The sequence below is a fragment of the Culex pipiens genome, chromosome 2 (assembly GCF_016801865.2).
Source record: "Culex pipiens pallens isolate TS chromosome 2, TS_CPP_V2, whole genome shotgun sequence".
In the NCBI taxonomy this organism is placed as follows: domain Eukaryota; kingdom Metazoa; phylum Arthropoda; class Insecta; order Diptera; family Culicidae; genus Culex; species Culex pipiens.
The window spans coordinates 19,608,549-19,629,614 of record NC_068938.1 but is presented as its reverse complement, the minus strand read 5'-3'; the positions used below and the strand labels follow the sequence as shown (position 1 = coordinate 19,629,614).

Here is a 21,066-nt window from a genome sequence, read left to right as displayed (position 1 = left end):
AAATAAAGCATATTTGAATCAACAAAACGTTTTGTTGATTTGAAAATCATTTTTTTTTGTTGAATCAACGCTAAACGTCAAAGCAGCTTTTTCAAAACAACAAAAGACTTTTGTTGAATCGAAAAAATCAAGGTTTGTTTCAACGCAAAATCAGCGTTGATTATATTCAACAAAAATTTTGTTGATTCAAACCTCGTACAGGCTGATTCTACAAAACTTTTTTCTGCGTGTAAGCAAATTCGATTTTTAAGAAATTTTAAGGATTTAAGAATTTAAGAATTTAACAATTTAAGAATTTAAGAATTTAAGAATTTAAGAATTTAAGAATTTAAGAATTTAAGAATTTAAGAATTTAAGAATTTAAGAATTTAAGAATTTAAGAATTTAAGAATTTAAGAATTTAAGAATTTAAGAATTTAAGAATTTAAGAATTTAAGAATTTAAGAATTTAAGAATTTAAGAATTTAAGAATTTAAGAATTTAAGAATTTAAGAATTTAAGAATTTAAGAATTTAAGAATTTAAGAATTTAAGAATTTAAGAATTTAAGAATTAAAGAATTAAAGAATTTAAAAATAAAAAAATAAAAAAATTAAAGAATTAAATAATTTAATAATTTAAGAATTTAAGAATTTAAGAATTTAAGAATTAAAGAATTTAAGAATTAAAGAATTTAAGAATTAAAGAATTAAAGAATTTAAAAATAAAAAAATAAAAAAATTAAAGAATTAAATAATTTAAGAATTTAAGAATTTAAGAATTTAAGAATTTAAGATTTCAAGAATTTAAGAATTTAAGAATTTAAGAATTTAAGAATTTAAGAATTTAAGAATTTAAGAATTTAAGAATTTAAGAATTTAAGAATTTAAGAATTTAAGAATTTAAGAATTTAAGAATTTAAGAATTTAAGAATTTAGGAATTTAAGAATTTAAGAATTTAAGAATTTAAGAATTTAAGAATTTAAGAATTTAAGAATTTAAGAATTTAAGAATTTAAGAATTTAAGAACTTAAGAATATAAGAATTTAAGAATTTAAGAATTTTTTGAAGTTTTGAATTTTAAAATTTTTGAATTTTTGAATTTTAAATTTTTAAATTTTTAAATTTTTAAATTTTTAAATTTTTAAATTATTAAATTTTTAAATTTTTAAATTTTTAAATTTTTAAATTTTTAAATTTTTAAATGTTTAAATTTTATTTTTTTTTAAATTTTTAAATATTTAAATTTTAAAATTTTAAAATTTTTGAATTTTTGAATTTTTGAATTTTTGAATGTTTGAATGTTTGAATGTTTGAATTTTTGAATTTTTGAATTTTTGAATTCTTGAATTTTTGAATTTTTGAATTTTTGAATTTTTGAATTTTAGAATTTTTGAATTTTTGAATTTTTGAATTTTTGAATTTTTGAATTTTTGAATTTTTGAATTTTTGAATTTTTGAATTTTTGAATTTTTGAATTTTTGAATTTTAGAATTTTAGAATTTTAGAATTTTAGAATTTTAGAATTTTAGAATTTTAGAAATTTAGGATTTTAGAATTTTTGAATTTTTTAACACACACACACACATACATACCGAGTAGCACATAAACACACACACACACACACACACACACACACACACACACACACACACACACACACACACACACACACACACACACACACACACACACACACACACCACTTATTCACTAACACAAACACAACCACCACCACCATAATTTTCACCGCCACCGTCGGTTGTCCACTCCCGCTTCGTTGCCCTTTTTCGCTTCCACTTTGGATTTCAATCCCCGGCGGATTCATTCCGCGATTTTCTGTCCACACGTCCATTTTCTGTCCACACGTCCACGCCGTCCACAAAAAAAAGTTGCTTCCCTCCTGCATCCGCAAAAAAACACGCCTTCCCGTCTTCCTCCACCGTACCGAGAACCAGAATTTGGGAACCCGGTATTTCGTTCTGCCGCCGTCTCACTCCGGCCGAACCTTCCGGCAGGAAAAACACAAAAACTTACCTACAAACTGGCCAAAATCCTGCCCCTGTCCCGGACATTTCGTTCGGCCGCCGAGTCGGCCGCCGTCTCACTCTGGCCGAACCTTCCGGCAGGAAAACCACAAAAACTTACCTGCAAACTGGCCAAAATCCTGCCCCTGTCCGACGAACAGCAACCACCACCGGCAACTTCAACTTTTCCTGATTTGACATGTCAAATCGTGAACCAAAGTTTATAGTACAGAAAAGCCTTAAATTTAGTCTTTTTCTAAGTTTTGCGCTAAGTTCTAAAGAAAGCCTAAAATTTAGGCCCAAAAAAAGACTAATTTTTAGGCCTTTTTCTGACAATACTGACCTAACTTCAAAAAAGGCTAAAAATAAGTCTTTAAAGACTAATGCCGGTTTTCCGTGTGTCAAACTCGCCAAACTGCGCCTTCTGAGTTCGACCCTGCTGCGTTCACACGCTCAAACGTCAAATTTTTCGACAGCGACGCGGCGGCTTTCGGTTTTTTCGCGAGTGGAATCTGTGCGCGTTAAAATGTCCGTTCCGCCGGTGCAGCCGTTTCCGGCGATGGTTCCGTTCAGTGTGCCGCCGCCGACGGCCATGGCCGCGATGCCGGTTAGCGAGTGGACCGAGCACAAGGCGCCGGACGGCCGGATGTACTACTACAACAGCAAGACGAAGCAAAGTTTGTGGGAGAAACCGGACGAGTTGAAGTCCCCGGCGGAGAAGCTGTTGGCCGCTTGTCCGTGGAAGGAGTACAAGTCGGACCAGGGCAAGGTGTACTACCACAATGTGAACACGAAGGAGTCGCAGTGGGTGGCGCCGTTGGAGTACTCCGAGCTGAAGGACAAGGTCGAGGCGGAACGGTTGGCGGCGGAAGCGGCCAAGGCAGCGGCGGTCAAGACGTTGGGCGCGGTGGCTGCGGGGCTGCCGTTGATGATTCCACCGGTGGTGCTTCCGGTGGTTTCGCCGGCAATGGGGGGAGATTCGCTCGGGTCGTTTTCGGGCGTGATGCCGGGTTCGGCGGAGAACAGCTCGTCGGCGCTGGACCAGGCGATGGCGGCGACGTTGGCCGCGATTGAGGTTCCCGAGGAGCCGGCACCGTCGAAGGGTGCGGTCGAGGAGGTGCCTCCTGTTGAGGAGGAGCCGGTCATTGAGTTCAAAGACAAGAAGGAGGCGATTGAAGCATTTAAAGAGTTTCTCAAGGAGAAGAACATCCCGTCGAGTGCGAGTTGGGAGCAGTGCGTCAAGATATGCCAGAAGGACCCCAAGTTTAACGTATTTAAGAAGCTCCAGGAGAAGAAGCAAGCATTCAACGCTTATAAAACCCAGAAGCAAAAGGACGAAAAGGAGGAACAACGGTTGAAGGTCAAACGCTGCAAGGAAGACCTGGAAAAGTTCCTCATGACCTCCGAAAAGATGAACTCGACCATGAAGTTCTACCGCTGCGACGAACTGTTCGCCAGTCTGGACGTGTGGAAGTCCGTCCCGGAGCAGGACCGCCGAGACATCTACGAGGATTGCATCTTCAACCTGCAAAAGCGCGAAAAGGAAGAATCGCGCCTCCTTAAAAAACGCAACATGCGCGTCCTCGGCGAACTCCTCGAGGCCATGACCACCGTCTCGTACCAAACGACCTGGTCCGAGGCCCAAGTCATGCTTCTCGAAAACGTCTCCTTCAAGAGCGACGTCAACCTGCTCGGCATGGACAAGGAGGACGCCCTGATCGTCTTCGAAGAGCACATCCGCGCCCTCGAACGCGAAGAAGACGAAGAGAAGGAGCGCGAGAAGAAGCGCACCAAGCGTCAACAGCGCAAAAACCGCGACCAGTTTCTCGCCCTTCTCGACGGCCTCCACGAGGAAGGCAAACTAACCTCCATGTCCCTTTGGGTCGAACTCTACCCCATCATCTCCGCCGACCTGCGCTTCTCCGCCATGCTCGGCCAAATCGGTTCCACCCCGCTCGACCTGTTCAAATTCTACGTCGAAAACCTGAAAGCTCGCTTCCACGACGAAAAGAAGGTCATCAAGGAGATCCTCCGCGAGAAGGAATTCTTCGTCCAATCCACCACGACCTTTGAAGATTTCGCGACCGTCGTGTGCGAGGACAAACGCTCCGCCACGCTGGACGCCGGCAACGTCAAACTGACCTACAACTCGCTCCTAGAAAAAGCGGAAGCCGCCGAGAAGGAACGGCTCAAGGAGGAAACGCGACGCATTCGTAAGCTCGAAAGTGAACTCAAAAGTATCTGGATTGAGGCAGGGTTGTCGGCGGTCGATAGCTGGGAGACGGCCCAGAAGTTGGTGGCCGACCTGGAGGTGTACGATCTGTACGAGCAGGAGGACAAGGTCGAGCGGTTGTGGGAGGAGTTTATTAAGGAGGCGGAGGATTCGTGCAGTCATCACCATTCGAGGTCCAAGAAGAAGAAGAACCGGAAGCACAAGAAGAAGTCGCGGTCGTCGTCCAAGTCGGTGAGTTGAAAGTTTTCTTGTTTAACAATGTCTCCCACCACCTAAAGAAATCCTCCAAAAAATTTAAACTTGTAAAATCATAAATTCTACTTTTTCAAATGTTTAGTTCTTAAATTTTGAAATTCTTGAATTCAAATACTTTACAAAGAATTTAAAATTCATTAGTTACAAACTTCTAAAAATAACACTCCAAAATTAAAAAAAAAATAACGTTATTAAAAATCTAAAACTGGAATTATTTTAAAACCTGGCATTTTAAATCTCTCCAATTTAAAACATTCTAAATCGTTATCTTCAATACTCAATACCTCTAAAAGTCTAAAAAATATATAATATCTAATAGTGGAATATAAATTTAAAAAAAAAATGGAAGTCACATATTCTCAAATTCTGGAATTCTAAAATTCTATAAATTCTAAATAACTTTAAAAAAAATATGTTCTGAAATAATAACGTTTGCTTAAAGGTAAATTTAAAAAAAATCTGAGATTCTTAAACTTTCTAATTCTAAAAATCATTAGTTTCTACGTTCAAAATACATAACAGAATTCCAAAATTTGGATTTTTCAATTTCTAAAATTAAAACAAATAAAATTCTTAGTTAATCAAATAATTTGAAAAATCTAAAATTGGAATGTTAAAGAATTAAAATTGATATCAGTTTAAAATTCAAAACATTAATATTTTAAAATTTAGGGTCCTAAACTCAAAAGTACTGAAACGACGAAGTTGACTTTATAGCTGTCGGCCACCATTGCTAGTACCAACCACTAGTGTCTTCCTTTTTATCTACAAGGACTTCGCCGCCCTGGGCTCCTAAGTGTATGAAAGTATGGCACGGAGCGACGGCGCCGAATACCCATATTTACACAAAGAATTTTAGAGCGCCCGCCGCTGGATTCGAACCGGCGACCTCTGGATTGTGAATCCAGTGCGCGGTCCGATTGATCCACACGGGCGGGAAAGTACTGAATGAGTTTTTAATTTATTTCTGGAATTGTAAAATTTTTAAATTTATAAATTAACATTTGTAAGCCGTCTGCCCGGTTGTTTATTAGTGTGATCATTCACTGACGTAAATAGGCTTGATTAAAAAAAATAAAATTGTCTTTACATTATCTAAATTATAAAATATTATTAATTTAAAATTCCATGATACTGAAATTTAAAAAAAAAAACTTGTTTAGTAAAAAAATTATAATTTGAGTTATTTTTTTTTAAATTATTAAACAAAATTCTAATATTCTTACAAAGATTAGGAAAATTCTTAACTCATATTTTTTAAAGTATAAAATCCTTTTATGAAAAAAAATAAAATATGAGAATTCTTCAATTTTGATTTTTAAACACTAAAAATAAATAAATATAATATTCATGAAGTAAAAAAAAACTAATATTTGAAATTCAAAATTATTTTTTTTAAATTGTCCAATTCTAAAATTCTTAATCTCATTTTTTTAATTTAAATTTAGTTTTTTCCATTCCAAAGTTCTTAAATTCCAAAGCTGTAAAATTTTAAAATTCCATACTTTGAAGTTCAAATTATCTTTTTTTTCAAATTCAACCTTTCCAAAAATCAAAATTGCAAAATACATGAATCTTTTTTTTTTTTTCCTTAACCCAAAAATTCAAGAATTCTTCAATTATAAATGAAAAATAAAACTAAAAATTTAAAGTTCTGGTGTTCTCAAATGCTGAAATCTTAAAACTCAAAGATATTTAAATTCTAAGTTTCTAAATTCCTCATTTCTAAAAATTTTAAATTGTAAAATTCTAAAATTAAAACAAGTTTAAAATTATAGAATTAATTATTTCCGATAAAAAAAAAACAAAATTGATTTTATAATATAAATAAAATTTACGTAGAATTAAAATTTCTTAAACTCGAAATTTTTTAGTTTAGTTTCATTTTTGTAATACAATAATTGAAAGTAAATTCTATGATTCCATAATTTTGAAAATATCGGAAGATCTAAGATGGTTTCAAAAAGCATAATAGCTTTTTTTATCCTATGATTTTATAGCATAAAAATTTCATGAGATTTTAAAATTCAAAAATTATAAGATTCTTATATTTTAAAATTCAAAACATTCTCTAATTTTGAAATTCCAGAGATCCTAACTTTAAAAATCTTGATTTCCAAATGTCAAAATAAAATACTCACGATTTTTAGATTTTTAAAGTCTATAACTCAAAATTTGGAAGATTTTTTAATTACCAATTTTCAAAAAAAAGATCATAACTTTTTAATTTTTTCAAATCGATAAACTCAAAGATTTTTTGATTTTTAGATTCTGAAATCCTAATTTCTAAAAAATCAAATTGTAAAGTTCTAAAATAAACACAAATTGAAAATTTTTGAATTTTTAATTCAGATTTCTAAGTTACAAAAAAAAGATTATAAAATTAATGCATTGAAATAACCTTGTAATTCTATAATTCTATTTTTTTATAACTGTCTGTCTGAAATTTAAAATAGGAAAACTCGAAAATTAGGAATTAATTCCCTTTTTTATTTCCTTTTTTTTTATTCTGGAATTTAAAAATTCCATGGTTAAAAATTGAAGAGATCCTAATTTTAAAAATTCTAGATTTCTAACAATCTAAATTGTAATGCCAAAAAAAAAATCTTTTTATTTTTGAAATTAAAAAAAAATTCTTAAGCTCAAATTTTATAGAACTCATAAATTATAATTTAAAAAGTGCTGAAATTCTTTAATACCTGAATCGTAAAACTCAAAGATGTTTAATTGTAAAATTATGAATTCCTTATTTGTAATGTTTTAAAATATAAAATTCTCAAAAAATAACAAAAAAATCAGCTGAACACAACTAAAAAATGTTAAATTCTTCAATTTTTAACTGAGAAGTTTTTTTTCCTATTTTTTTATTTCTAAATTGCAAGTTTTTTGAAATTCTAAAACTCTAAAATTCTAAAATAAAAAAAAGAAAAAAAAATGTAATTCTAAATTTCGATAAGTTCTAAATTCTAAAATTCTAAAATTCTAAAATTCTAAAATTTTAAAATTCTAAAATTCTAAAATTCTTAAATTCTTAAATTCTTAAATTCTTAAATTCTTAAATTCTAAAATTCTAAAATTCTAAAATTCTAAAATTCTAAAATTCTAAAATTCTAAAATTCTAAAATTCTAAAATTCTAAAATTCTAAAATTCTAAAATTCTAAAATTCTTAAATTCTTAAATTCTAAAATTCTAAAATTCTAAAATTTAAAATTCTAAAATTCTAAAATTCTAAAATTCTAAGATTCTAAAATTCTAAAATTCTAAAATTCTAAAATTCTAAAATTCTAAAATTCTAAAATTCTAAAATTCTAAAATTCTAAAATTCTAAAATTCTAAAATTCTAAAATTCTAAAATTCTAAAATTCTAAAATTCTAAAATTCTAAAATTCTAAAATTCTAAAATTCTAAAATTCTAAAATTCTAAAATTCTAAAATTCTAAAATTCTAAAATTCTAAAATTCTAAAATTCTAAAATTCTAAAATTCTAAAATTCTAAAATTCTAAAATTCTAAAATTCTAAAATTCTAAAATTCTAAAATTCTAAAATTTAAAATTCTAAAATTCTAAAATTCTAAAATTCTAAAATTCTAAAATTCTAAAATTCTAAAATTCTAAAATTCTAAAATTCTAAAATTCTAAAATTCTAAAATTCTAAAATTCTAAAATTCTAAAATTCTAAAATTCTAAAATTCTAAAATTCTAAAATTCTAAAATTCTAAAATTCTAAAATTCTAAAATTCTAAAATTCTAAAATTCTAAAATTCTAAAATTCTAAAATTCTAAAATTCTAAAATTCTAAAATTCTAAAATTCTAAAATTCTAAAATTCTAAAATTCTAAAATTCTAAAATTCTTAAATTCCAAAATTCCAAAATTCCAAAATTCCAAAATTCCAAAATTCCAAAATTCCAAAATTCCAAAATTCCAAAATTCCAAAATTCCAAAATTCCAAAATTCCAAAATTCCAAAATTCCAAAATTCCAAAATTCCAAAATTCCAAAATTCCAAAATTCCAAAATTCCAAAATTCCAAAATTCCAAAATTCCAAAATTCCAAAATTCCAAAATTCCAAAATTCCAAAATTCCAAAATTCCAAAATTCCAAAATTCCAAAATTCCAAAATTCTAAAATTCTAAAATTCCAAAATTCCAAAATTCCAAAATTCCAAAATTCCAAAATTCCAAAATTCCAAAATTCCAAAATTCCAAAATTCCAAAATTCCAAAATTCCAAAATTCCAAAATTCCAAAATTCCAAAATTCCAAAATTCCAAAATTCCGAAATTCCAAAATTCTAAAATTCCAAAATTCTAAAATTCTAAAATTCTAAAATTCTAAAATTCTAAAATTCTAAAATTCTAAAATTCTAAAATTCTAAAATTCTAAAATTCTAAAATTCTAAAATTCTAAAATTCTAAAATTCTAAAATTCTAAAATTCTAAAATTCTAAAATTCTAAAATTCTAAAATTCTAAAATTCTAAAATTCTAAAATTCTAAAATTCTAAAATTTAAAATTCTAAAATTCTAAAATTCTAAAATTCTAAAATTCTAAAATTCTAAAATTCTAAAATTCTAAAATTCTAAAATTCTAAAATTCTAAAATTCTAAAATTCTAAAATTCTAAAATTCTAAAATTCTAAAATTCTAAAATTCTAAAATTCTAAAATTCTAAAATTCTAAAATTCTAAAATTCTAAAATTCTAAAATTCTAAAATTCTTAAATTCCAAAATTCCAAAATTCCAAAATTCCAAAATTCCAAAATTCCAAAATTCCAAAATTCCAAAATTCCAAAATTCCAAAATTCCAAAATTCCAAAATTCCAAAATTCCAAAATTCCAAAATTCCAAAATTCCAAAATTCCAAAATTCCAAAATTCCAAAATTCCAAAATTCCAAAATTCCAAAATTCCAAAATTCCAAAATTCCAAAATTCCAAAATTCCAAAATTCCAAAATTCCAAAATTCCAAAATTCCAAAATTCCAAAATTCCAAAATTCCAAAATTCCAAAATTCCAAAATTCCAAAATTCCAAAATTCCAAAATTCCAAAATTCCAAAATTCCGAAATTCCAAAATTCTAAAATTCCAAAATTCTAAAATTCTAAAATTCTAAAATTCTAAAATTCTAAAATTCTAAAATTCTAAAATTCTAAAATTCTAAAATTCTAAAATTCTAAAATTCTAAAATTCTAAAATTCTAAAATTCTAAAATTCTAAAATTCTAAAATTCTAAAATTCTAAAATTTAAAATTCTAAAATTCTAAAATTCTAAAATTCTAAAATTCTAAAATTCTAAAATTCTAAAATTCTAAAATTCTAAAATTCTAAAATTCTAAAATTCTAAAATTCTAAATTCTAAAATTCTAAAATTCTAAAATCGTAAAATTCTAAAATTCTAAAATTCTAAAATTCTAAAATTCTAAAATTCTAAAATTCTAAAATTCTAAAATTCTAAAATTCTAAAATTCTAAAATTCTAAAATTCTAAAATTCTAAAATTCTAAAATTCTAAAATTCTAAAATTCTAAAATTCTAAAATTCTAAAATTCTAAAATTCTAAAATTCTAAAATTCTAAAATTCTAAAATTCTAAAATTCTAAAATTCTAAAATTCTAAAATTCTAAAATTCTAAAATTCTAAAATTCTAAAATTCTAAAATTCTAAAATTCTAAAATTCTAAAATTCTAAAATTCTAAAATTCTAAAATTCTAAAATTCTAAAATTCTAAAATTCTAAAATTCTAAAATTCTAAAATTCTAAAATTCTAAAATTCTAAAATTCTAAAATTCTAAAATTCTAAAATTCTAAAATTCTAAAATTCTAAAATTCTAAAATTCTAAAATTCTAAAATTCTAAAATTCTAAAATTCTAAAATTCTAAAATTCTAAAATTCTAAAATTCTAAAATTCTAAAATTCTAAAATTCTAAAATTCTAAAATTCTAAAATTCTAAAATTCTAAAATTCTGAAATTCTAAAATTCTAAAATTCTAAAATTCTAAAATTCTAAAATTCTAAAATTCTAAAATTCTAAAATTCTAAAATTCTAAAATTCTAAAATTCTAAAATTCTAAAATTCTAAAATTCTAAAATTCTAAAATTCTAAAATTCTAAAATTCTAAAATTCTAAAATTCTAAAATTCTAAAATTCTAAAATTCTAAAATTCTGAAATTCTAAAATTCTAAAATTCTAAAATTCTAAAATTCTAAAATTCTAAAATTCTAAAATTCTAAAATTCTAAAATTCTAAAATTCTAAAATTCTAAAATTCTTAAATTCTTAAATTCTTAAATTCTTAAATTCTTAAATTCTTAAATTCTTAAATTCTTAAATTCTTAAATTCTTAAATTCTTAAATTCTTAAATTCTTAAATTCTTAAATTCTTAAATTCTTAAATTCTTAAATTCTTAAATTCTTAAATTCTTAAATTCTTAAATTCTTAAATTCTTAAATTCTTAAATTCTTAAATTCTTAAATTCTTAAATTCTTAAATTCTTAAATTCTTAAATTCTTAAATTCTTAAATTCTTAAATTCTTAAATTCTTAAATTCTTAAATTCTAAAATTCTTAAATTCTTAAATTCTTAAATTCTAAAATTCTAAAATTCTTAAATTCTAAAATTCTTAAATTCTTAAATTCTTAAATTCTTAAATTCTTAAATTCTTAAATTCTTAAATTCTTAAATTCTTAAATTCTAAAATTCTTAAATTCTTAAATTCTTAAATTCTTAAATTCTTAAATTCTTAAATTCTTAAATTCTTAAATTCTTAAATTCTTAAATTCTTAAATTCTTAAATTCTTAAATTCTTAAATTCTTAAATTCTTAAATTCTTAAATTCTTAAATTCTTAAATTCTTAAATTCTTAAATTCTTAAATTCTTAAATTCTTAAACTCTTAAATTCTTAAATTCTTAAATTCTTAAATTCTTAAATTCTTAAATTCTTAAATTATTAAATTCTTAAATTCTTAAATTCTTAAATTCTTAAATTCTTAAATTCTTAAATTCTTAAATTCTTAAATTCTTAAATTCTTAAATTCTTAAATTCTTAAATTCTTAAATTCTTAAATTCTTAAATTCTTAAATTCTTAAATTCTTAAATTCTTAAATTCTTAAATTCTTAAATTCTTAAATTCTTAAATTCTTAAATTCTTAAATTCTTAAATTCTTAAATTCTTAAATTCTTAAATTCTTAAATTTTAAAATTCTAAAATTCTAAAATTCTAAAATTCTAAAATTCTAAAATTCTAAAATTCTAAAATTCTAAAATTCTAAAATTCTAAAATTCTAAAATTCCAAAATTCTAAAATTCTAAAATTCTAAAATTCTAAAATTCTAAAATTCTAAAATTCTAAAATTCTTAAATTCTAAAATTCTAAAATTCTAAAATTCTAAAATTCTAAAATTCTAAAATTCTAAAATTCTAAAATTCTAAAATTCTAAAATTCTAAAATTCTAAAATTCTAAAATTCTAAAATTCTAAAATTCTAAAATTCTAAAATTCTAAAATTCTATAATTCTAAAATTCTAAAATTCTGAAATTCTAAAATTCTTAAATTCTTAAATTCTTAAATTCTAAAAAAATCTAAAATTCTTAAATTCTAAAGTTCTAAAATTTTTAAATTCTCAGATTTCAAAATTCTAAAATTCTAAAGTTCTAAAATTCTAAAATTTTAAAATTTTTAAACTTTAAAATTCAAAAATATTAAAATCCTGAAAATTTCATGGGCTTAATTTATTATTTCTTAAATTCTTTCCAGGACTCCGACCAGTCCGAGCCCGAGTACGAAAAGCCCGCCAAATCGTCGAAAAAGTCGCGCAAATCCCGCTCCCGGTCACGCTCCAAATCGGCCGGGGCCATGTCCCCTGGCGGTGGCGCCGAATCGGAACCGATTAGCGACGCCCCGAGTGAGCGGGGCGAGCGCAAGCGCAAGAAGAAGAAGAAGCACCGCAAGCACTCGTCGCGTTCGCCTTCCTTCGAGGAGGGTTCGCTTGCGGCGGCCGATTCGCGGAACGGCGCTGAACTCCCGGGTTCGCGGTCACCGTCGCCGGAGGTTGAGCGGAAGAAGGTGAGGACAATTTCGTATAGATTTTGAAATTTTATCTAAATTTGACTGCAATTTCAGAAAAAGAAAGACAAAAAGAAGAAGGACAAGCGACGTTCGCGGTCCGGAAGTCGCGGCAGTGGGCGATCCCCGAACGGGCACGGCAACGGTGGATCCCGTTCGCCGCGGGAAGACGACGGTGCGGCGCTGTCCGAGTCGGAGCTGGAATCGCAACGGGCTGCCCTGTTGGCTCAGCTGAACGAGCAGATGATGGACGAATGACGACCTGGTGCCGGTGGCGGTGAGTTTTGGTGGGATGAGAAGACAAATTGTGCACGTAGAAGAAGGAATTAATGGCATTAGAAGAGTGTGAATGATGTAGCAGCAGCAGCAGCAATTTTTACAAGTAATTGTATCTCTTAAAAACAAAAAACAAAACAAACAATAGATGTGACCACTGTGTGCGACGCAATCAGCGTGTGCGAGTTTTTAGTTTGATAAGCCAAAAAATTGTGCGTTGTCGATGTGTGTTAATTTATCCGAAATGTGTCCCTGTTTCACCAAGTAGAATATTGATTTTTCAAATTCATGATTTTGATAACATTAGTTGCTTAGAGCAGCCATCTATTCGAAAGAAACCTGGAGAATGTCGGGATGGTTACTACCAACATCCTTCTTTTCTAAACGGCCAGGCTAACTGCGTAAACTTAATCGCAAAGATAGTTCGTTTAAGGGGATTGAGATTGAGCATGAATGTTCAAACAACAATACAGTTCAGAGACTGCTGGGGAGGAAGAAACGGCGGGATCCCTCGCTCACGGTCCTGTTTGTTTAAAGTTATACACCGACAAAAAAAAATTGTACCGGCCTAATCCAAAATAAATCAAAAAAATATTCACAAAAATTTAATATAATTCAAAAAATTTTAGAATTTAAGAATTGAATTAAACAATTTTAGAATTTAACAAATATAAGAATTTTTGTTCTTCGATTTTTAGTAGTTTTTTCAATTCCTCATTTTTTGGGCTCTTTAATTTTTGAATTCTTGAATTTATTAAGATTTTAAGGATTTTCAAATTGTTCAGTTTAATTTTGCGATTTTCATTTTTTTTAAATTGAAAATCATCAATCATGGGGACGAATTACAAAACGCAGAAACGCAAAGAACCAATTTTCATTTGCTTAGAATTAAGTAAAATGACGAAAAATGCCATCACAGTTATCATTTTATTTTCTGGCAATAAAAATTCACAGATTCAGAAATTTACGGACATTTAAAATAAACTATAAAAATACAAGCTAAACCCGACAAACTTCGTCTTGTTCAGCCTCCTGTGAACAAAATTTGATTTCCCATACAATCTGCAGATTTACCGGAACTGGTTCCAGAGAGGCTAAAGTTGTCACTTTTTGGCGAACCTTCCTTAGTTTTAAAAATGAAGATTTTTTTAAAAATACAAGTATTCAAAATAAAAAAATATGATTCTAAAATTCAAAAACTTAAAACATAAAAATTCTAAAATTTAAAAATTTCGAAATGTTAAAATATTAAAATTTAGAAATTCAAAAATTTAAAAATACATGCAAACAAAAATTTAAAAATGTACAAATATTTATGAACTTTTTTTAAAATTAGAATTCAGAAATTCAAAAACTCATGAACCTAAAAATTAAAAAATCATTTATTCAAAATTTGAAAAAAAATTAAAACGTATAAATTTTAATTAAAAAAAGTCATTTACAAAATTTAAAAACTCAAAAATTTCAAAATTCAAAAATTTGAAAATAAAAAAAAAATAAAATCTAAGATTTTAAAATTTTAAACCTTAAAGTTCTACAATTTTAAAATTTCGAAATGCAGGAGTAAAAAAACCGAATATTCAAAAGGTTAAGAATTCCGAAAGTAAAAACTCAAAAATTGTACAATTTAATCATTTTGAAATGAAAAATATTTAAATTTAGGAATTCAAAATTACATGCAAACAATAATTAAACAAAACATTTTTTTGGATTTATGAACTTTTTTAAAATTAGAATTTAGAAAAACAAAAATTCATAAATCTTTAAATTCAAAAAAAAATTAATTCAAGAGATTAAAAAAATTCAAAAAAATAATAATGCAATTTATATTTCACATAAAAAAAAGTAAGGGGAAAGTGGGGCAAGTGTAACAAGCTAAGGAAATGCTCGTTATAACCCATCATAAACGTTAAAAAATCTGTCAGATTTTTTTATAATCATCTTTTTCCAGGTCTTGACTAAGACTTTGATAGAACAAGTTTTAAAAAAAATCCTGTTTTTTAATTTTTTATGATTGATTTAATGATTTTAAAAATTTTGATTTTCCGTACGTTTTTCTCAACTAGTGGGGCAAGACGAACAACCCGTTGGGGCAAGAGGAACAATGCATGAAACAACATGTTAATTTGCTAACAATTGAACTGTTATCACTTAGATACATCAGATTAGAATGTATTTGAAACGTTTCTTTCATTTTTAGATTAAATAATAATATTTTAGTAAAAATTTGATCGTTTTTACGAAAAAAAAACATATAACTTAGATGGTAAAAGGAAATTTTCATAATATCACTATATTTTGCATAGACAATTTTTTTTAACAATTGTTTATCAGATTTTAAGTACTTTTATGTATTTATTTCCTAATAAAATATGTTGTTGTAGCATTTCTTTTTTTTTCCATACTAAAAATCCATATGGTACACTTGCCCCTCATGAACAAAAAAAATTAAAAGCTCTCAACAAAAATAACCAAAAGTTGAATCATACTTTATAAAAGGTGCAAGTCATTGGTAGGGACACTACTGATCTAGGAAAAATAGCATTTTGAAAAATGAGCCTTAAAACGAAACCTAAGCCTTATTTTGTACTTTCCAAATATTATAAGAAAACAAAGGTTTTGAAAAAAACTTCATTAAATTTTATGCCACGTGGCGTTCACGTCGTTTTGGCGGTTATGTGGTAGTAGAATCAGCTAATTGCTTTGCTAGCAACAATTCCTCATAGTGGAAATAATCAAAATTGTAAAAATTACGGCCGTACGCGCGATTGTTCCTCTTGCCCCGTATGGTCGTCTTGCCCCACCTTCCCCTATTTCATAAATTAAAAAATCTAAAATACGAATATAAAAATTAAAAAATATCTATGATTTTAAAATTTAGAATTTCAAAACCTAAAAGTTCTACAATTTAAAATTTTAAAAATGTTTAAATATTAAAATTCAGGAATTAAAAAAATACATGCAAACAAAAATTTTAAATTACTAGATTTTAAAACATTTTTAAAGTCATAATTTTGAAATTCAAATACTCATGAATCTGTAAATTCAAAAAAAAATCATTGATAAATTGAAAAAAAATTAAGTTTAGAAAACTTAAATTAAAAAAATCATTTAAAAAATTGGAAAATGAGATTATTCAAAAATACATGATCCGCGATTTTAAAATTTTGAAATGTTACAATATAAAAATTTAGGAATTTTAAAAACTGAATATGCAAAAGAAAAAAGAAATCATGATTATTAAATTCAGAAATTTAAAAGTCAAACATTGCACAATTTTAACAATTCGAGATGTAAAAATATTAAAATTTAGAAATTGTAAAATACATGCAAACAAAAATTCAAAAGATTTAAATTTTTGAATTTATGAACTTATTTAAAATAGGAACTAAGCAATTCAAAAACTCATAAATCTAAAAATTAAAAAAATATTCAATCCATAAGTTTAAAAATTCAAAAATTTTAAGTGCAAGAATCTATTTTTTAAATAAAAAAGTTATTTCAGAAATAAAAAATTGAAAAATGCGAATATAAAAAATTGATGATTTTAAAATTCAAAAATTTAAAATATTAAAATTCTACAATTTTAAAATTTTGAAGTGCTAAATATTACAATTTATGAATAAAAAAAAATTGAACGTAAAAAAAATCATGATCATAAAATTATGAAATTTAAAACTTCAAAATTGTACAATTTTCAAATTTCGAAATGTAAAAATGTTAAAATTTAGCAATTCAAATACAAATATAAATTTCGAAATAAAAAGTATTGAAAAAATCAGAAATAACAAAAAACAAATGATTTAAAAAATTAAAAAAAAACAAAATTAGAAATCCTAAAGTTTTAAAATTCAAACTAAAATTAAAAAAAAATGTTTTTTTTATTTATAAACTTTTTAAAAATCAGAATTTAGAAATTCAAAAACTCATGAATTTAAAAGATTAAAAAATTATTAATTCAACATTTAAAAAAATCAAAAAAATTAAGTGCAAACATTGTAAGTAAAAGAGTTTTTTTTTTCAGAAATTCAAAAACTCGTAAATCCAGTGATTTGAAAAATATAACCACTCGGTTATCCAAAGTCCTCGTCAAAATTTCACTCCGGATAATCGAATCACGAAATTTTTATTTTTTCTCAAAATTTGGGCCTCTAACCGAAATTTTGACCCAAAAAGTAAAGCATAAGTAGCATAAGAATAAAGTAAAGCTGATGACGGAATATAAGTTTATTAATTCAGTTTAAGGGATTCTCAAGTATTAGTCAAATTAAAACGCTCAGTTCTGTAAGCTTCAAGCTTGCGCACTTTTTATTTCCGCGTGATTTCCAGCACACCAGCAAACTCAAATTGCTATCCTGAATTAACACTCTTCAACTGTTCGCTCAATCGATATTATAAATAATAAGTGAGTTTAAAAATATGTATGCATTACGAAAGAAGACGACAAAACGGTTTCATTGTCGGAAATGCCTCCTAGCCGATTCGAATCACTGAGTCACGAGAGATTAGGCTGCCGCAGTTTCCTTCTTGCCGCCCTTTTTGTCCTTCTTGGCGGCGGCCGCTGCCGCTTCTAGCTCGATCGGGGCCGGCTTCACGAACGGGATCTCGTCGCGGTACTTTTCCGGCATGAATTTTTTAAGGGGTTCCGGGACCTGTTTCAAAGAGATTTGTGTTGTAGATTTGTTTCAGGGTATTTCTTGGAGGGATCTTACCTTAACGCCCGTCTCGGTCTGGTGCGTCTCGAGGATGGCGCAGATGACGCGCGTGGTGGCGCACATCGTCGCGTTCAGCATGTGCACAAAGTCGACGGCGGCGTTCATCTTCTTGGTTTGGCCGTAACGGACCAGGAGTCGGCGCGCCTGGTAGTCGAGACAGTTGCTGCAGGAGACGAGCTCTCGGAACGCACCGGAGCCGGCGAACCACGCTTCCAGGTCGAGCTTCTTGGAGGCGGCGTGGTTCAGGGCACCGGAGACGATGTTGACCACGCGGTACGGGATTCCCAGGGATTGGCAGAACTCTTCGGCGTTGCCGATCATCTCGTCCATCGTTTCCCAGGACTTGTTGTCATGGGGGGAAGTGAGCACGAACTGTTCGACCTTTTCAAACTGGTGCACGCGGAAGATTCCACGCGTGTCACGACCGTGAGAACCGACCTCCTGACGGAAGCAGGTCGATAAGCCGGCGTACTTGATCGGCAGGGAAGCCTCCGGGATCCATTCGTCACGGTGATAAGCGGCGATGGGTTGTTCCGAGGTGGCAATGAGGTACTTCTCGTCGGTGCTACCGTCCTCGGACTTGTTTTCGCTGCCCTTTCCCACGACCTTGTACAGTTCCTCGTCAAACTGGGACAGCTGGGCCACTTCCTGCATCACTTCCTTGCGCATGAAGAACGGCGTATAAAGCGGAGTGTAGCCCTTGCCGTGCAGAATGTGCAACGAGTGCTGAATCAACGCCTGTTCCAAGAACACCGCCGGACCAGTAAGGAAATACCCGCGACCTCCGGAAACAACAGCTCCCTTCTCTCCGTTCATCCCGTCAATCATCACAATCAAATCAACGTGCGAGTACTTCAGCTTCTTCTCGCAATCCCCAAAGGTCCGCTCGACCTTGTTCTCGTCCTCGTCGTTGCTCACCGGAACGCTCTCGTGCAAATGGTTCCCAACCTCCCGCAACGCCGTATTCCTCTTCACCTCAGCCTCGCCCAACTTCTTCTCGTTCTCCACAACCGCATCCTCAATCAACCCCCTCACCTTCTTGATCTGATTCACCGTCAGCTTCTTCAAGTCCTCGCTCTTAACGCCCAGCAAATCCCCGGCAACCTCCGCCGGAACCGCCTCCCCCTCATCCCCCACCGGTTCCTTCTTCTTCATCTTCTCGCCAATCTCCTTGCTGCACAGGTTCTTCAGCTTGTTAAAGTTGTCCGCGTTGAACCGGCACCGCCTCCACTCGACGTCCTGCTCGATGACCGTGTCCACCAGCGCCACATCCTTGAACCGCAGCTCCTGGTTCCGCTTCACCTTGGCCGGGTCGTGGCCCTTGTCGCTGCGGAACAGATCCAGATCGAGCACCATCTTTTTTCTTCGGGGTTGTTCTGCCTTTCACGTGGATACTACCAGGGATGACGAAATCCTTTTGTCCGAGGAACGGGGAGCGGAAAAAGGACACACTCGCGAAAAAAAATGTTGCCGCAGAACCGAGCCGGGGATCTAAACGTGGCGAATGATGGATTCGTTGTCGCGGTTTGACAGGGCCGAAAGATGACGAAAGGGAATGCGAAAACTTGCAATGCACTCTTGCTGGGAATCATGCAATGTGATCGGTATATTTTTGTTATTTTTTGCAAAAATGAAACCTACCCAAAATTGATGGTGCCGGTTCAACGCGGACAACTTTAACAAGCTGAAGAACCTGTGCAGCAAGGAGATTGGCGAGAAGATGAAGAAGAAGGAACCGGTGGGGGATGAGGGGGAGGCGGTTCCGGCTGAGGTTGGCGGTTAAGAGCGAGGACTAATTAATTTGTAATGAAGAAAAAAATATTGCTCTAAAATAAATACCTAAATAAAAATAAATTGTTCACTACAACATTGCCTCGACGTTCTCGATTGCGAGATTCCTAGATTTTTAGATTTTTACAAAATGCATACATTAATATGTGAAATTATGTTTTATGTTGTTTAAGGACTGAAAGTCGTGATCCTGAAAATTTAAAAAACGATTTAAATAGTAAATTTGTGTACTTTATATATTTAATTTTATTTTACTTAAGAGGCAGAGCTTGTATTGTAGCAAATAAGTTCCAATCTTACTTTTTTTCAGCAAATTGATAATTATTTTTTCTTGCATTTTTACAATCTATAATTTTGTCTGTTTGTTTAATTTTACTTTTTAACCAAAAAAAAACCAAAAATTGTTTGTTGAGGCCATGTATTTTAATTTAAATAAAAAATGTGAAATTACTTTTGATATTTTGTCGAAGCATTTCCAAGATTTTTTTCTAAACATCGGACTGTCTATTGGAAACTTCAGCGCTGCCAAAATTACATTTCGTATAAAAAATGAATTTCAAAATTTAAGTAATTTCAGAAATTTAAGTAATTTCAGAAATTTAAGTAATTCCAGAAATTTACGCAATTTTGAAGAATTTTTAGATAATAACATTTTTTGGGAATTTTAGGAATTCATGGAATAGGGTCTCGAAAAATCGGGTTTAGTTCTTTTTCGATTTCTTATGATTTTAAGGTTAATTATTTTAAAATTTTACAGTTTAAAAATTTAAATATTTCAACTTAACTTATCTGTTTTGTCATTTTAATTTTGCAATATTACAATTATAGAATTTTAGTATTTTATAATTTTAGAATTTTAGAATTTTAAAGTTTTAGAAATTTTAGAATTTAAGAACTTTAGAATTTTAGAATTTTAGAATTTTAGAATTTTAGAATTTTAGAATTTTAGAATTTTAGAATTTTAGAATTTTAGAATTTTAGAATTTTAGAATTTTAGAATTTTAGAATTTTAGAATTTTAGAATTTTAGAATTTTAGAATTTTAGAATTTTAGAATTTTAGAATTTTAGAATTTTAGAATTTTAGAATTTTAGAATTTTAAAATTTTAGAATTTTAGAATTTTAGAATTTTAGAATTTTAGAATTTTAGAATTTTAGAATTTTAGAATTTTAGAATTTTAGAATTTTAGAATTTTAGAATTTTAGAATTTTAGAATTTTAGAATTTTAGAACTTTAGAATTTTCGAATTTTCGAATTTTCGAATTTTCGAATTTTCGAATTTTAGAATTTTAGAATTTTAGAATTTCAGAATTTTAGAATTTTAGAATTTTAGAATTTTATACAGTCATTTTTGATTTTCGAGCTCGGCAGAATTCTGCCGAAAACAGAACAACTGATTTTTTCGGCAGAAAAATGCCGAACTTCGGCATATTAACTGTCTTTTTTCTCCGAGAATTCGGTAGAATGACTGCCATTTTGCCGAGATTCGGCATATATTTCTGCCGAGCGATAAGTTGTTCTGATTTCGGCAGAATTTTGCCGAAGTTCGGCATAAAAATCTAAGTGTGTAGGATTTTAGAATTTTAGAATTTTAGAGTTTGAGAATTTTAGAATTTTAGAATTTTAGAATTATAAAATTCTAGAATTTTAGAAATTTTAGAATTTTGGAATTTTAGAATTTTAGCATTTTAACGATTTAACTATTTAAAAATTTTAACAACGTTTATT

General features: G+C 29.1%; 2 protein-coding genes across 2 annotated transcripts; one reads left to right on the top strand and one right to left on the bottom strand.

The window, feature by feature from the left end:
• The first annotated feature begins 2,455 nt into the window (after positions 1 to 2,455).
• On the top strand, positions 2,456 to 13,046 carry LOC120432438 (pre-mRNA-processing factor 40 homolog A). Its single transcript, XM_039597656.2, has 3 exons — positions 2,456 to 4,469; positions 12,248 to 12,556; positions 12,614 to 13,046. Exons 1-3 carry the CDS (start codon positions 2,532 to 2,534, stop codon positions 12,812 to 12,814), a joined length of 2,448 nt encoding a protein of 815 aa, XP_039453590.1. The 5' UTR covers positions 2,456 to 2,531; the 3' UTR covers positions 12,815 to 13,046.
• Positions 13,047 to 17,112: 4,066 nt separating this feature from the next.
• Positions 17,113 to 19,043, bottom strand: LOC120432423 (serine--tRNA ligase, cytoplasmic). Its single transcript, XM_039597626.2, has 2 exons — positions 17,545 to 19,043; positions 17,113 to 17,484 (listed from the first exon to the last, which is right to left on the bottom strand). The coding sequence occupies exons 1-2, from the start codon at positions 18,901 to 18,903 to the stop codon at positions 17,338 to 17,340; spliced, it is 1,506 nt and encodes a 501-aa protein (XP_039453560.1). The 5' UTR covers positions 18,904 to 19,043; the 3' UTR covers positions 17,113 to 17,337.
• Positions 19,044 to 21,066: the final 2,023 nt, after the last annotated feature.

Bases quoted from the DNA above. Each gene is read 5' to 3' on its own strand.
- LOC120432438 (XM_039597656.2), top strand. From the start codon at position 2,532: ATGTCCGTTCCGCCGGTGCAGCCGTTTCCGGCGATGGTTCCGTTCAGT. The intron at 4,470-12,247 runs GTGAGTTGAAAG...AATTCTTTCCAG, and splicing joins CGCGGTCGTCGTCCAAGTCG to GACTCCGACCAGTCCGAGCC. The intron at 12,557-12,613 runs GTGAGGACAATT...CTGCAATTTCAG, and splicing joins CGGAGGTTGAGCGGAAGAAG to AAAAAGAAAGACAAAAAGAA.
- LOC120432423 (XM_039597626.2), bottom strand. From the start codon at position 18,903: ATGGTGCTCGATCTGGATCTGTTCCGCAGCGACAAGGGCCACGACCCG. The intron at 17,485-17,544 runs GTAAGATCCCTC...TCTTTGAAACAG, and splicing joins AGACCGAGACGGGCGTTAAG to GTCCCGGAACCCCTTAAAAA.